This window comes from Cavia porcellus, unplaced genomic scaffold (assembly GCF_034190915.1).
Source record: "Cavia porcellus strain 051 isolate PalLab524CR breed Dunkin Hartley unplaced genomic scaffold, mCavPor4.1 scaffold_1, whole genome shotgun sequence".
In the NCBI taxonomy this organism is placed as follows: domain Eukaryota; kingdom Metazoa; phylum Chordata; class Mammalia; order Rodentia; family Caviidae; genus Cavia; species Cavia porcellus.
Genome location: NW_026947484.1, coordinates 165454250 through 165470185, shown reverse-complemented (window position 1 = coordinate 165470185; position 15936 = coordinate 165454250). Strand labels below are relative to the sequence as shown.

The 15936-nt window shown below is 51.4% G+C and overlaps 1 protein-coding gene across 7 annotated transcripts in view; it reads left to right on the top strand.

Annotated features, from left to right (window-relative positions):
• The window catches only part of Nfia (nuclear factor I A), a 421148-nt gene that overhangs the window by 374619 nt on the left and 30593 nt on the right, over nt 1-15936 (top strand). For 6 of the 7 annotated variants that reach the window (XM_063259705.1, XM_063259699.1, XM_013142882.3 and 3 more), the window contains exons 8-9: nt 390-568; nt 2693-2858. In XM_063259705.1, the coding sequence (XP_063115775.1) occupies nt 390-568; nt 2693-2858 (345 nt within the window). The remainder of the gene's footprint in view (nt 1-389; nt 569-2692; nt 2859-15936) is intronic. The other variant, XM_063259700.1, reaches the window with a different exon arrangement.

Genomic DNA, 15936 nt, shown 5'->3' with positions numbered 1-15936 from the left:
CGCAGTGAATTACCGTCTGCAGTGTGAAAGGCGAACCATGTGTGCAAACCAGGATTTGTCGTGTGTAATGTCAGTTAAATCAGATCTAATCTACCAGATACATTTTTTTATTGCTGGCCTCATTAAAAAGGCTCTTAAGGTAATGAATAAGCTTCATCTTCACCAAGGATGATTAATGTCCGCATAACTTACATCCACTGGAAGAGGCTGGCCTGAAATTCGACCCTAATCTCACCTCCTTGTTTGTCTTAGAGCCTGCAGGGAGCAAGTTGACCAGACCTGAGTGGGCCGACATCGGCCAGGCCACTCCCTTGGAACAGGCCGCCGAAGCAGGTGCAGTCACAGGGAGGCCACACCCTCCTCTAACCTGCTGTCCTCTCTCCCTACAGCCAGCCCGCATGCAACGCCGTCAACGCTCCACTTTCCAACGTCCCCCATCATCCAGCAGCCTGGGCCTTACTTCTCCCACCCAGCCATCCGCTATCACCCTCAGGAGACGCTGAAAGAGTTCGTCCAACTTGTCTGCCCTGACGCTGGTCAGCAGGCCGGACAGGTGGGGTTCCTCAATGTAAGGAAACCTCTTTTCTTAAATTTCTCTAGAAATGTTAACCAATGTAGAAATAACAGGGAAGGCCTTGTGACTGGAAGGGCATAGTGCTCCGTGCTGTCGTGGGATTGCAGGCCAAGGCACCTTCGTCCTGAACTGTGGGAAAGCTCACTTGCTCCAAGGAGCGATTGGCCAGGGCCTAACAACCGTGTTTGTGTTATGTTTGCAACTTTGAGAGGAGGATGTAAATCACCTCCACGGCGAAGCATGTAACCCTCTAAATTCTGGGGGCTGATGGTTCCACAGCCTACATTCCAACCCCAGGACACACACAGTTAACAAAATAGAAAGACCGAATAATTTGGGGGCTGTGGAGGGAGGTGGGGCAGCAGGGGACAGATGTTTCAGATCAGCCAAGTTGATATTTTTAAAAAATACAGTCTTCTAACACTTCGAATCAAGTTGACCAGTACTTGAACTCAAGATGCTAGAGGCACAGTTTATTATGGTTTGTTATTTCTGTGAATAGTTATCTTTCCCACTTATCTCTGCATAAAGCTGAACCATATTCAATAGTTTTGAATGTTTTTATTTTCTCTCAAATAAACCAAAGAGTCATGATTTGAAATAACATTCCAAATGTGAAAGTAACTTTTAAAAAGCATGAATCCTATTAAAAATACAGAGCTAACTGTTTGCCGTGAATAGCTGTATCCCAAAGCCAGTAACGGCAACAATCAGGAAAGACCAGCGTGAAGCCAGGGTCACTCACCATGCTTTCCTTGCCACACCACGCAGGAGGCACAGGCTGGCGATGTTACTGTCGCCCTGCCCGATTCCTTGGCACGCCAGCTCATCCTGTTTCCAGCCCTGTAGAAATACCTGACTCTGCACATCTGAGCAGGCCAGGCACTTTGACTATGTCTGGCGTTGTGTGAACAGATACATTTCTGTCTGGACAACAGATCGATATGGTGCCTTTCCCCTTTTGTGCTTCTGTGTTCATTCGCCAGCTTCTCCTAAGCATTCACTTAGGGCCTCCCAGTGCACTCAGAAGCCACGGGCAGGCAAGCACACTGGCAGGAAAGCACCCACCCTGACGGTCAAATGAGACGGCCTTGAGGAGCAGTGCTGTGGTCTCAGTGACCGAGTCGGGGATAGCAGTCCCTGCAGGACTGTTAAGCTCCTTGGAGGAGCCTGGGCAGCAAGTTCCAGACCAGCTGGGCTTCAATTCAGGGCTGCAGCCTATATCTGAGCTGTTCCTGTTGGTTTAATAGCATCACTGATGAAATCTGGAAATTTTGTCCAAAAAGCCATTCAGGAAACAGTGAAAACACTATTTGGTCACCAGCACCAGGCTTCTGACTTCTGAATTTCTAACCTGTTTTTTAAGTCTTGACATTGTCTAATGTGACCGTCAGATGCCCCGGTTTGTCTGGACCTGAAGTTGGTAGGGCTGTGACAGGTGTTTTCATGGGGCTGTCCTAAAAGCCTTGAGAATGGCAGACTTTACTGATCTCTTCATAAGGAAATGTTCTTTTCTTCAAGAGCTGTTAGTTCATTAATGCCAAGCAGTCAACCAAATATGACTCCCTTGACGTATATTTGTATAATGTAAATCAAAATTAGAAGTGGTGTTTTTGCCTAGCAGAATTCTCTGCCTGATGTTATACAATATATGAAAGAAAAATTTTATGTTCACTTAACACATTTATTAAATGTTATATAAGATCAACTTTGAAAGGTTAAGATAAGTCCCAAATGCATACTTAAAAAACCATTTTATTTATGCAAAGAGATGCTGAAGCCTGCGACTATAGTCCATGAGCCGCTCAGCTATCTGATGAAGGTTGAGTCACTGTGAGAACCGTGCTAACGGTGGAACTTAATGTGGAACAGCAGTGTTCCAAGCAGCAGTCAGTACCTGGTGACAGACCCAGGGCCTTTGTCACTGGCAGTCACGTTTGGACCCAGAAGTGAGCAGTGGAGGTGGCACAGGCAGGGTGTTCAGCACTCGGGGAGCATGTATCCTGTCCTACGGTGGTTGTGATCTGTGTTCAGGGGTCTTTGGGTTTTGGAAGCCACTGATGCTATCTGACGTGTGTCTCTTCTCTTTCCTGTGTGTGCTTCCTCCCCACCTCACAGCCCAATGGGAGCAGCCAAGGCAAGGTGCACAACCCATTCCTTCCCACCCCGATGCTGCCGCCGCCGCCGCCACCACCAATGGCCAGGCCTGTGCCTCTGCCAGTGCCAGACACGAAGCCTCCGGCCACGTCCACAGAAGGGGGCGCAGCCTCCCCCACCTCCCCAAGTGAGTGCAGCCCAACCAGGCACCAGTCACTTCCTGAACACAGGGCACTTGAGTCACACCCTCAGGGCCCACCCGTAACACCAGTGTGCCGTGACTTGAGTGTCCAGGTGCAGAAGCAGGGTGAGGGCAGGCCCCGGGCTACCGGATTCCATGCCTGATCTGAACGGCCCCGAGTCCACCCCAGCGGCTGAGCTGCATCTGCTTGCAGAACAAGCTCTGATGAGCAGACATTCCCGACTCTTCCGTACAGCCCTGCCTTCCAGGAACATCATGTCCAGAAAGAATGCACTTAAGAGGCTTAAACATTGTGCATCAAATGACAAAGAGCTCTTAGGTCAGAGTGTCAGCTTTGCTGGACCGCCAGCAAAGGTGCCCAGCTGAAGACCATAGCCAGCACAGGGCAGGTGCATGGCCAGGCACAGCTAGGGGTAAGCAGGGCATAGGATGGGTGGGAAATTGAGAGCTCTAGCTCTTCCCTGACCATCAGGGAACAACTGATCGGAAAGCACGGGGCTTCAGAACCTTTCTGTGACAGGTGATTACCTGGTGAGCTGGGGAGCTTTCTTTCCAGATATATCCTCGTATTTTAGAGATGGCACAGGCTAAAAATATCTTCAACACACAGTCACAGCTGTGATCAGTGATTAGTGCCTGAAACAGTGACCAAAAGCCTGTGGCGGCCTGGAAGGCACTGATCCCTGTGCTCCAGAGAGGGCTGAGGGAAGGGAAAACAGAGCCAATGGCAGTGACCCCAGCATGCCTCTGCAGGTCTTCAGAAAGAGGGCCGGGCCGGGAAGGCTGAAGAGAAGGAGGGGGAGGAGGAGAAGGAGAAGAAGGAGGGGCCAGAGGACTTGGGCAGAAGTGCAGGGTGGCAGCGTGGCAGTGGACCCAGCTGTCCTGTAGGAAGGGCTGTTAGCTTCTGGGAGTTGTTGTCACGGTATCTGATGAGCAAGGAGAGCATCCAGCATAGGCAAGGGCCTCTGCTCAGGTCCTGGTCCCTGGAGTTAGCTTTGGAGACAGAGTCCTTTGTGGCCATCTCCCGGAGAGTAGCCTGGGTTATCAGCACTCAGGCAGCTGGGTGCTGCATGATCAGTGCTGTGCGTGACCTCTGTGCCCAGCGGGCAGCTTGAGAGACCTGCTTCTCTAGGTGAGAGGCTATGCAGGACCGCACTCGTGAGCAGAGGCAAAGCCCTGTGTCCCAAGATAGGAGAGGCTGGGCATGACCCATGGCACTGAAGCTCCACAGAGGCAGGGCTCACAAGGCATCACAGCAGTGTTTGCGTGAGTCAGAGAACAAGGTGTGACTGGGACCATGATGAATGCAGACATTGTAAAAGTGTACTGCGGGAGAGACGCGTCTCTGCGAACCCCTCACGAGCCACCCCGACTTGCCACACACCCGTCCCATCCCAGCCACTTCCTGAGGCAGCTCTGGAGTGCTGTCTCCGCAGGGTCTCCAGTTGCACTGTCCTGGCTGCCTCAGTGTCCCTAAGGAATTCAAAGTTTTTCCCCTGTCCTGGTCATTTTGACTTTGGTAAGGAGCCAGAAGTCACACAGTGCCAGATCCTGTGACTAAGGCGGACGAGGACACAGTGTCATGTTTTTGCCTTCCTGCCTTTCTGTTCATCTCCCCTGGTAAAGATGCTCAGGGGCGGGGACTCCAGGGCTGCTCAGAAAGTGGCCAGGATGATGGGTGGGTATATGCCGCATGACAGGGAAGATTTCGAGGCAGATGCAAGGCATGTAGTGTTGACCATGATACAATTTTAAAATGTAAACATTCACTGTATATTTTGATCCGCTTCTAAATGTTCCCAAGCTCTGCATCTCTCCCTGGGCACCTCAGCTGGATTGGAGCTCCATTCTTTGCTTCCCCTGGTACCTCATTCCCATCCTCTTGTGTGTGACCAACTCTGCCACTGTCCTGCACAGACCTGCTAGTAGACACTACTTGTTCCAAGCAGACTGCTCACTACCGTGCCCGAGCCCCTGCTTCACAGGAGCGGCCCAGGCAGGCCACAGTCCTGCAGCAGAGGGCTCACAGGGCTAAAGGATACACACCTGCTGTTTCTTCTGTGGCTTCACACTGTGACGCGGTTTCCTGTCTGCCATGTGGATGGTGACACCTGTCTGGCAGGGTGCCATGAGGTCACTCAGATAAGCACTCCCTGGCCCAGGCATCCAAGTACTTCCTTATCTACCACACTCGCACAAGGGGTGCCAGGCCTGGGTGGCATGATGTGACATGGTCCTTAAGAACTGGAGAGGCTGCTGACCACTCCAGCAGGTGACAAGCAGGAGGGTCCTGCCTGACCCTGCTTGGGGCGGGGGCCATGCCCACGAGAGGGTGGAGGCAGCCTCGGGAGAGCGGGAGCCTAATGTGGGTGATGGAGAATTTCTCATCTGGCCAGGCCCCTGGGCCCACTGGAATCACAGTCTTGCATTTTGTGCTCTACTGATGAGACAGAGATGAGTGGGAGAGCTGGAATTCACTGGCACTCTCCAAGCCACCCCTCTGTAGAATAGCTTCTCTAGAGACCTCTCCCCAAGCCACATAGGATAAACCTAGGAACAAGTCAGCTGGGAGGCAGTGTCCCACTTTCAGGTCAGAGTACATCCCCGAGCAATGTAGCCACACACCGCTGCCCAGCAGGCCCAGCAGGCCTGGCCACAGGCAGGCACCATGGCTCTGTGCTCCCCACCGCCTCCATGTTCGTCAGGGAGACAGGAGCAGAGGACTGAGCCGGGGTCTAGAACTAAGTGATGAGAGTCTGAGGGGCCAGCAGGGACAGATACCCAGAATGGAGCTGTGTCCCACAATCTCTGCTTGGACCGTCCTCCTCCCTGCCGCCTTCCTGCACAGAGCCCTGGGTCAGGCCAGCACTGCACCTGCTGCACAGAGCAGAGCAGGCACAGAGGAGGCGGCTCCCAGAGGGTGTGCAGGAACCAGGCACACACAGGTTCCTGGGAAAAGGGCTCTGAGGAGCAGGTGGTTCTCAGCTGTTTAGCAGGGTTGCACGCTGGGGTTGGAGGAGAAGGCAGAACTCTTCCTGGGCGGCATCTGTAATCGGATTGTTCCAGATAAGAATTAGGGATAAACTCTTGTCCCACAGATTCTGGGCTTTCTTAGAAGTTAAAACCACAGGATGGCTGGGTCGCATGTATCTGTGTGGGTTTGTCAAAGCTGAGTGAGCAAGGAGGACGGGCATGGAGGTGACTCGTGCGGGTCGTGGCACTCCAGAGAGCTTGAGCAAAAGGCACCACAGATACACAGCGTGCACAGCCTCGGACAGCCTTTCCTGCTGAAGGGTTTGTGGTGCCTGGCAGTGAAATACGATTTGCCCAGGTCTCTTTAGAAGTGTCAACGTTCTCATCTGCCCACAGGCACTACACTAACCACTGTCCACTTGTCAGCAGACTCAGGAAGGACCAGTGATGGACGTGCTGCGCTGTGCCATGCTGTGGCCCAGCACCGTTTTTAATATCCTGCAGTGAACCACCAGCAGATGCCAGCCTCAAGCAGGGTGTGTGCTTTAACTAAGCAATCGCCTCTGGTGCTAATAGTAAACTTCACAGCCTTGGCCAGGAAAACGGGTTAGGCAGATCTGGGCAGGGGGTGGGAGGATTTGCCTATGAAATAAATACATTTTAATAGGAAAAGTCCTTCCCAGTGCCCTCAAAAACCCAAGAGAGTGGGGCGAGGTAACAGGCCTGTCCTCATCACAGAGAACTTGTATGCCCTTGGTATTGCAGGAGGTTAGTGGCCTGGGCAGGACAAGGAGGGTGCCCAGCTCCACTGGCACAAAGGGCATCTGTCCCCATGAGAGGGACTCCATTCCATCCCTATTCACAAAGCACCATCCATGGGCCAAGAGTTCATCGAGGTGCTGGCTGCCAAAGGGATTAGGAGAGATGAAACCCTGACCTCACAGCGCTTTTATTCTAGACAAAGACCACTGCAGAACAGGAAGTGCACCACGTGGCTATGGAAGATGCAGCAGCACAGCGTGGGTCAGCCACGCACGCAGCAAAGGCTGCTGAGCCAGAGACTTACGGGCGGAAGCATCCCAGAAGCCACTGGCGAAGTCCAGGTTGAGGGCCAAGAGCACACTGGGGACGCCGGGGCTGCCAGTGAGGGCCACTCAGAGCGCAGCTGCGTGGGCCTCAGTGGATGCAGGCCGCTCTGCTGGGCACGGATTGCTAGGCGAGGAGGAGAGCAGTGAAGACACTGGGTTTTCAGAAACCCTGACAGAAACACTGCTGCCGCATGGTACCAGGAGCCAAAGGAAACACCATGCAGGCTTCCTGCCCTGCGGGGCTGCAGTCTGGCAGGAAAAGGACACAAATCCGAAACACAGAGAGAATAGAAAGCTGGGATGCTGGGACAGGCCACAAAGAGGGAGCCAGGAATGCCAAGGCCATGCCCTATGCCAGCACCTGGGCATAGAAGGCATCAGAAGGTGGGGCCAAGGGACTTGCTGACTCCCCAGGTGAAAGACAGGACAGAAATATCAGTAACAACTCCGCCCAAGAGTTCTGCACTGAGCCCTGCAGGACAGGGTGGGAAGATCAGTGACCAGAGCCAGGAGGACCCCTGCAATGCTAAGCCACCGTGTGGACAGCTAGCTCAGGAACACATGTGCGCCACCCAGGGCTCCAGAGACCACAACCCGGGGCAGGAGTCCTGGTCATACCTAGGTCAGCTGACGGCGGGGATTCTAATGCCTTTCTTGTGCTCACTTTTTATACAGTAGGCTGAGACTGAGGTTCTACTACAAAGATGGGCTTTTCATTATTTCCTTCTGAAATGAAAACTGGCATCTTGGCCAGGCCTTTAAAAATGAAGGAAAAACCTTCTGAGTTATGATGAAAGATAAAACATTCATATTCCCATTTTTTTAATTAATTAGGAACACAGAAACTCAATTTAAAACTGTATAAAAGACTCATCAGCATTTTGGGCCAAGCCTTCTTTACTATGGACTTCTGCAGTTCTGAAGTGGGATTCTAAACTTGAAGCATGTAATACTGACATTCCCTTCATTATCTTCACAGGTCTGTGGTCTGTGTGTGTTCATTACATGCATGGATGTGTGCATAGTAATAGGAACACAGTGTAATCCAAGTGGGGAGGGAAGTGTCTGGGTCATTGTCCCCATAAGTGATCCGCAGTACCCTTATACATAGGCAGCATCCTAAACACCCTCCTTACAGTCCTTGGGGTTGGGTGGCTCAAGGTGGCTCCACAGTGGAGTCCCACGGGATCACCTGGCCTCACTGTGCCTGTACTGTGGAATCTACAGCTGCCTGCTTATCCCAATGTTGGCAGCCACCAGTGTTCAGCTTCCGCTAAAACCTCTAGCACCTTTGGAAACGTTTTATGGGTGTCATCGCAGCGCATCCTCACATCAGCCCTGTAAGTAGATTCTCGCAGCTCCGTCAGAGGAAAACAAGGCCTGGAGAGAAGGGAACATCCTGGGGATGCCAGGAGCACAAGGCAGACTCTGCCGTCTTGAACCTCGCCTTCCTGTGCTTTGCTGTGGTGTACAATCTTTGCCTTCTTTCTTTTTCTTCTTTACTTTCCGTTCTTTTTAGTGTGTAAAAACCTTGTGGAGAGAAATAGAGAGGAAACTGTAGTCACTATTTCATCAGGATGAATTGGTTTCTGGTCCTGAGTATGTGTTATTATAGGAAAAGAAAGAAAGCAGAAGATCTGGGGAGAGACATAAAGACCATTTCCTCTTTAAAGAAGAAATGGTGTGTTATAAGAAAAAGAGCAAGAAGGAGGGAAAAGGGAGGGAAAGAGAGAGGCTTCTTTCACCGCCCTTCCATGATTGACGTCTAGATGGTAATGTTACCCTTTCCTTAATTTTTCAACCTTACACCTGAAAGTTCTCCTTGGTAAACAGTTGTGCAAGTTTGTACGATTCATGAACTGCAGATGAGTACAGGAAGGTTCTGAAGAATCCCTTTGTTCCCACACCCACGACAGCGACATCCCGTGATACTGGGTGCACAGGGACTGACTCGGGTGGCTCTGTGTCCACACTCACTTTATCCCGTCACAGTGCAGCCGCCCTCCTGCCACACGCCCACATGTGACACCCTTCTGCATTAGCAAATGAAGAAGAAGACCCAGCCGTGCTGTTTTACGCCTACAGTGGTGTTTCAGAGGAGGAAAGGGATTCTTCAGTAATGTGCGCTTGGACAGCTGAGTAGCGGTCTGGAAAACTCCACACACAAACATCAGTGTCACCTGGAGCCAAAGCATACACAGTAAGTCCTGACTGAGGGACATGGAGTCACAAACTTCCATAGGTATACTGTGTAAGACTCACTTTGTCACTCACAAATGATCCTGACTTACAGACAATTTTCCCAGAATGGAATCTGTCCCTAAGTCAAGGACTTACTGTAATGTGCTACTGTTAAACCAAGGGATTCCTGTAATCTCCATGTTCTGGGAGGCTGAGACAAGAGGATCACAAGTCAGAGCACAGGCTGGGAATTTAGACTTTGTTTCAAGATTAAATAAAAAGGACCTCTGGGTTCTATCCCAAATACCACAGAAAGAAATTAAACCATAAAATACCACAAGAAAAAAATTAATATACTATCAAGGAGAGAGGAAAGCCTCTCTGAAGCTCGCTGAAAACCACATCCATGAAAGGCCTCAAAAGTGAATGCCTGGAAGACATCATAGACAAAGCCAAGAGACAAGAGCTAAGGTGGAAAAGAACGACCCCCACTATCAAGAGGATGCATTGCTTAGTGGACTTTTTAAAAGAGCAGACTGACAAACCCACAGAGAGACAAGAAAATGGTGGAGACAGAGAAAACAGGTCTGAAAGGTTTTTCCTTCATGAACTGCAAGAGCAATGCAGATTGAAACTGGAATGACAATTTCGCTACCCGACCAGTGAGGCTGCAGAGCACCTGAGCATGCGGTCACTTCACCAGAGCACTGGACCTGGCTCCGCCTCTTGGGAACAAGCCAGTTGGCGACACGGGGCCATTGAGGTTGTAAGGCAAACTTGCAGCACAAGTGCAAAGCGGCTGCGTTAACTTGAAGTATAAGCCATGGGAACATTGGACGCGAGGGTGGGCACGGACAGTGACAAAAGTGACCTAAACCCTGGGACCCATCAGCATGAAGGGACCAGAGGGCTGCGTTTCTGGGTGGGCTCCAAGGCACAGGAGGTGGCCAGAGACCATGTATGCAGAGTGCATCCCATGTGTGGAAGAACAAAGCCAGGCAGAGATGGCTTCAGGAGCAGGGGTCAGGGCAGGGGCATCAGCAGAAATCAGAGATGCTCAGTTTAGAGCTCCTTATGCATGGTGCAGAGTGTGGCCAGGTCAGCATCTCCGCAGAGCTGTCGCTGGGCCACAGGCTTTGCCTCAGGGGCCCCTGGAGCTCAAAGGTGCACACACTTGTCTTAAATTGTATTGGTTATTAGTACTTTCCCAGAACATTTGGATTTTGGAAACAGACCAATATTTAATGTTTAAATCTGGAAGGGGAAAAGAAACAGAACTACTGATGATATGGCAGTGGCATCACCCTAGATGCCACTGCATAATTATATGACCCTGCAGAACTGGGATCATGAGCCTTCGTCTAAAGAAGGGGAAGGAGGGCCCAGGTTCACACTCACGCCCTTGCCCTAGACCCTGCTGTTCAGAGCAGTGCCATCCAGCGTTCCTGTCAGAGCCCAGGGCCTCTCCAGAAAGACCATTTCACACTGTTTCAGGAATAGCCCCGTCCCTGGTGTGTTCAGATGGAAACCACAGAGCCAGACAGGACACAGGCCAGGAGCCAAGGGCGGCAGAGGAGGAGCGCAGTTACCAGGGAGCTGCGCGGGAAGAGCACGTCCACACAGTCTCCTGTCCCACAGAGCCAGGTGTGTTTCAAGACTTCCCTGGAATTGCACATGGCACTCTGTGAAACTGGAAAATACAGACAAGAACATAAATACATGTAAGTCATGTTCTCCTGTAGTCCACAACTACACACAGCTGCCTAGTGTGTGTCTGTGTATTTGTGTGCGTCTCTGCGTGTAAAATGATCGGGGTCACACTGGATATGCTGTGCAGCGTGCTGTTTTCTTAATCAGCACTTCACACTTTTTGTACTCATTGAAAAGTTGGTAAAATACAATCTTGCATGACTTAATCTGCATCCCTACTGCAGGCATTCACTTTGTTCCGACCTATGGAAAATACTGCGTAATATCCTTAAATATAGTTTTGTCCCCAACTCTAATAATGTTCTTAGGATATAGCTATAGAATTCAGATTAGTAATACAAATAATACGAACAGTACCCTTTAAGCATATTACTAAAAATAAATAACTAAAAAACATTACTAAGTTGCTTTTCAAAGAAAGTTGAGATTATGGTCTACAAATTCCTTGTAAGGCTGATTATGACATGGATTCTTGAAAAGCTTGAGCACTTTTTTTTTGTTTGTTGAAAGGCAGACATTGGGGGGTATATTGCCCTTAATCAGGTTTTGAAATCAGTAGCCCATGACTAGAGCGTTCTATGCTTCTCCATACTAGAAAGCACCGTGGAGTTGGGGGTTCCTATTGGATTGGCAAAGCCCCTGCATAGAACCTAGAGCACCCCACAAGTAGATATGAAGTCCGCTGGACAGCCCCGGCTGGCCCAGGCCTCAGCTGAGGCCAGTCATGGTGGTGGTGAGCCTGTAGGGGTGAGCACTGTCCACCTACCAACCACACACCACCCACTCAAGTGCTGAGGTAGGCAAAACAACTCACACGCGAGGAGCTCTTGTCTTAAAGAAAAACAACGTGTGTGCCATGGGCTTCCACCACTGTCCTTGGAGAATGGGAGTGGCTTGTGTTTGTCACAGTGGACACTTTACAGAGGCCCACTGGCTTGCCAAGCTCAGACTTCCAGTAAGGAGCAGTTAGCCCAGGCTTTCCTGATTCTGAAATCCTTTACCTCTGACTATATGTCACGGCCTCAAAAAGAAAAAATCAAAAATTTGAGATTTTCAGGTTTCATTTGTGTTGATTTTATTTAAAATTAAAAATAATGGGAAGACATTTAAAAGTCATCTATAACTGCATCCTTCAGAGATAATTGTTTTCTGTGATCATTTTCCAGTCATTTTCTGCTCATTTTAATCATAATTGATAGGGACATGCATGAAAATGATTTTGTAAACTGATCTTATTCATTTTATTTCATATTGTAAACATTGTGGTATCTCTGAAAATTGTCCTAAGACATCCAGGGCTACAGTCCCCACGTCTGGATTAAGCATCACTGTGTCCATTGGTCCCATGAGCTACTCTTGGGAGCAGTGGCACAGTGGGCACCACAGATGTGACCTTCATCTGGGCCCTGGGTGGCTTGGAGGGTGAAACCCGGATACACACAGGTTCCAAGCACAGCTGGTACCTGTAGGCAGCACCAGAAGTTTCTGGAGCACTGAGCCAGGGCCCAATCTCAGGTCCTTCCTCAGCAAGCCCTGTGCCAGGGGCGCCTCAGGCTCAGGGGGCGCCTCAGGCTCAGTGAGCGCCTGTGTGGGCTGAGGCCACCCGAGGCCTACACGGGAAAACAGACAGCGGTGGGATAAGCATTCACCATCAGAAACAAAGCTGAGTTCCTGGCCTTCGCAAACTCATGGAGAGAAGAGTGGGCCAGGTGCCACGTGAAGCACAGCTTTCCCCTGGGGCGTCCTCACCTGGGCTCAGCAGTGCTGAGCATCTGCACCTTCCTACCTGCCTTTTACCTCCAGTCTGAACGCTGCCAGAGCCTTTTCCTGGGTAGAAAGCCCAACCAAGTGGGCCCATCGGGCCTGCTGGTTCTCCTCAGCACTTGGTGACCTGTGGCCACATCAGACACACCTGTGCAGTGTTGCCACACGCATCAGGTAGCTCGAATTTATTGGGAGTCAGAGTCCCTTGTTTCAAGAAGGAAGCTGGTAGGTCTGCCGCTTAGTTTAACAGAGAGGAGGCTTTGGTTTCATGTGTTTGGGCTGTGCTTTGTTGTTGTTGGCTGTTGCTTAGATCCTACAAGGAATGAAGTGAGCCCACAGAGGTGACTGAAACCATGTCAGGTCAGAGTGGTCCACTGGCTGTCCAGACTCTGCATGGAGCGCCAGGCCAGGCGTCGCTGGGACCCACACTGGGTGGGCTCTGTGTTCACAGGGCTGGAGAGGGGCCCCAGCCAGCTCCGCCCCACAGTGTAGTGGGGTGGCCCTAAATTCTGTCCACACAGTGCACCTCTCGGAGGAAAAACACTCTGGTGTGCCCCACCCTCCGTGCCCTCATGAGAACCAGCACTGTTCAAGTCCCTCAGTGAATTCAGCTAGAATGGTTTCCTTGAGGAATCAGCAGGCCTATCTTCTTGACAGTTTCTGCATCTTTTAAGGAGTGAAGACTTTCTCACAGAACTTCTTAGGTGGAGGGAGCAAGCTGTGGCAGCACTGGTGCTGCTCCTGGCAGGCACTGGGTCCTCTCGGTCAGATGTCACATGCTGCACACAGGACCCTGCTCCAGGCTCGGCTGTGTTCCTGAACTTGTTCCACTGCTGTGGCCTGCACAGGTGTAGAATCTCAGGTCCCCTGGCCTCCCATCCTGGGACAGAGCCCAGGGCCCAGGTCAGCAGGCAAGAGCTCTGCAGATGAGCCATATCCCTGCCACCCTTTTTGAAAATAAGATTCTTTTGAAGCAAGGTTTCACAGAGTTGCCCAGCTGGCCTTGAAATTGGGGTCCTCCTGGCTCAGCCTCCTGAGCAACTGGGCTAAGGGGTGTACACAGCCTCATGGGAGTTTCTGAAGAAGAAGCAGAAGGTGTAGTGGGTATGTAAGACAAGAAGGGAAAGACTTGGAGTTAATAGCTGTCTCGCTGTCTTGCTGATGTTTCAAATCCAAATCTGGTGTTTTTGTTTTTTGTATGAAACTTCTTCCTCTTAAATGGAAACAGCTCCACAAGCCTCTTCCCTGCATTTTCTAGCCATTTGGGCCCCTGAGCCCTGATGCTGCCTTCCCTTCCCATGGCAGAACACAGTCTGCACACTCATGTCCCTCTTCTCCCAACACCCTCTCCTCCCGAAACCCTGCAACCCCTACCCAGGATTTGATGAGCCTTGAGTTCCACAGAACCATCAGCCTACACTTGCGAGGCCCCTTGCTCCTCTGGTTGCACTTCCAGCTCCTCCTGATGCCCCCCTCTGTCTGTGGCACCCCAGGTTGTTGGGTTGCTGCTGGCCTCACTTCGGAACTCGGACTTCCCAGAGCAGCAGAGTGCCTAGGTCATCTTTGCCCTCCGTGTGCAGCAGCCAGGGCAGGTACTTGGAGTGTGTCTTCGGGACGGGGAGCCGGTCTCTCCTGTGCTGTCCAGCACGGGGGCTGGGAGAGGCAGGTGTGGGTACAGGATGACCATGCCGCACTCATGGCAGTGGGGTCGCTGTGAAGCTGAGGAAGTGCTTCCCGTCCCACTTCCACCCCTGGAGGCCAGCCTACCAGGCACAAGTCACCTTGTTGCCTCTTGTATCCCGACGTAAACTCAGAACCCAAAGCTTATGGGGCCTCTGCAGTCTCTCCCCTGCCCCAGGTGGTCTGCTGCCTATGAGCAGGCATGACCCAACCCGACCCAAACCAGCCCTCCATCAGCTGCACCAGCAGACGACCCTTCCTCCCTTTGCTGCAGCCCATGACTGCTCCGGGCCTGGAACCCACCGCTCTTCTGAGCTGTGCACAAGCACACATTAGTAAGTGTACAGAGTGGGTGATTTTATTCATAAGAAAACACAATTGACATCGGTGCAAGTGTTTCAGTAACTCAATAGCACCTTTCTAGGTCCTTTTGTTAAAGACGGAAGAGTTAAGCATCTCCACCCCCGGGTGCTGTGGTGCTCCTGACCTGCCTGTGCAGATGCTGTGACTCAGCTCTGGCGAGACCACTGTCCCAGTTCAGCGCTGGCCCTGGCTCAGGACAGCGGTGCCTGCTGGGGTGTGGCTAACTCCCCACTATGCAGTTGCTGTGGACTGGCCCTCCTTGGCCTCCTTGCAGCCAGATGCCAGCAGCGGCCTGGGAGCTGGGCCCCAGCTGAGCTTGGAGGCAGAAGGTGGGCAGGTTTGCTGCCTGGGGAACTCACTCCACACTGGGGTTCTGGAACTTGGTGCCATGGTGCGGGCTGAAAGGGGGCATTTTGAATACTGCAATGAAATGTGTCAGAGGGGGAATCAAAGTGAGACAGCTCTGCAGAGGTGAGAGGGAAGCGGCTGAAGTGGTCTCCCTGACGCAGAGGAGATGATTGCCAAGAAGAAAAGCAGACGCCTTCTACCTCAAGAGCAGTTCGATTCCTAGCATCATGCTTGCCCCAGGACTTTTTTGTGGTACCAGGAGTCAAACTCATGACCTCGCGCTTGCCAGGTGATACTGTCTGCTGGGCTATATTGTCCCCAACCCTGTCTGTATGTCCTGCTGAGGACATATAGCCAAACATTGGCATTATCAAGTCATCAATGTTTCCTGAAAAGCCCCGTCCCAAAGCCCAGAAATCTCTCCCATATCCCAGTTTTCTGGGTTTCTTGATTTCCCAAAGCTCTTTTTGCGATACTCGATTATTGTGCTTATAAATGAGGCCGGAATTATAGCTGAGGAGACACAAATGTAGTGGGCTGTGATGGTACCCTGGTGATGTGTGGTGATGTAAGGGCCCCATTGCCCTCTCTTGGTTTTCTGTTTGTGTTGAAGCTCTCCACTGTGTATGCACAGTGGACTCACCATGGTGTGTGTAGCTTGTTCTAGTGGAAAGTTCCAGTGGAGCTCTTGTTCAATTGCAGTTTCCTTGAGAAAGTCGGAGTCACCATGCCAGGTGTCACCTGTTACAGAGAGCACCTCTGGGTATGGCCACAGAGGTGGGAGAGGAGTCGGGGTTTGTTTCTGCCTCTCCACGCTTCTCAGGTGTCCCCAGTGTTCTTGGAAGCTGGCTTCCTGTGGATTTCGTTGTTCTCTCTTGAAAACTGCAGCCCCACTCCACTGTTGCCTCTGCCCCGTCCTTTACTAAGCAGGAGACGCTTGGAGCACCAAAGGCCCT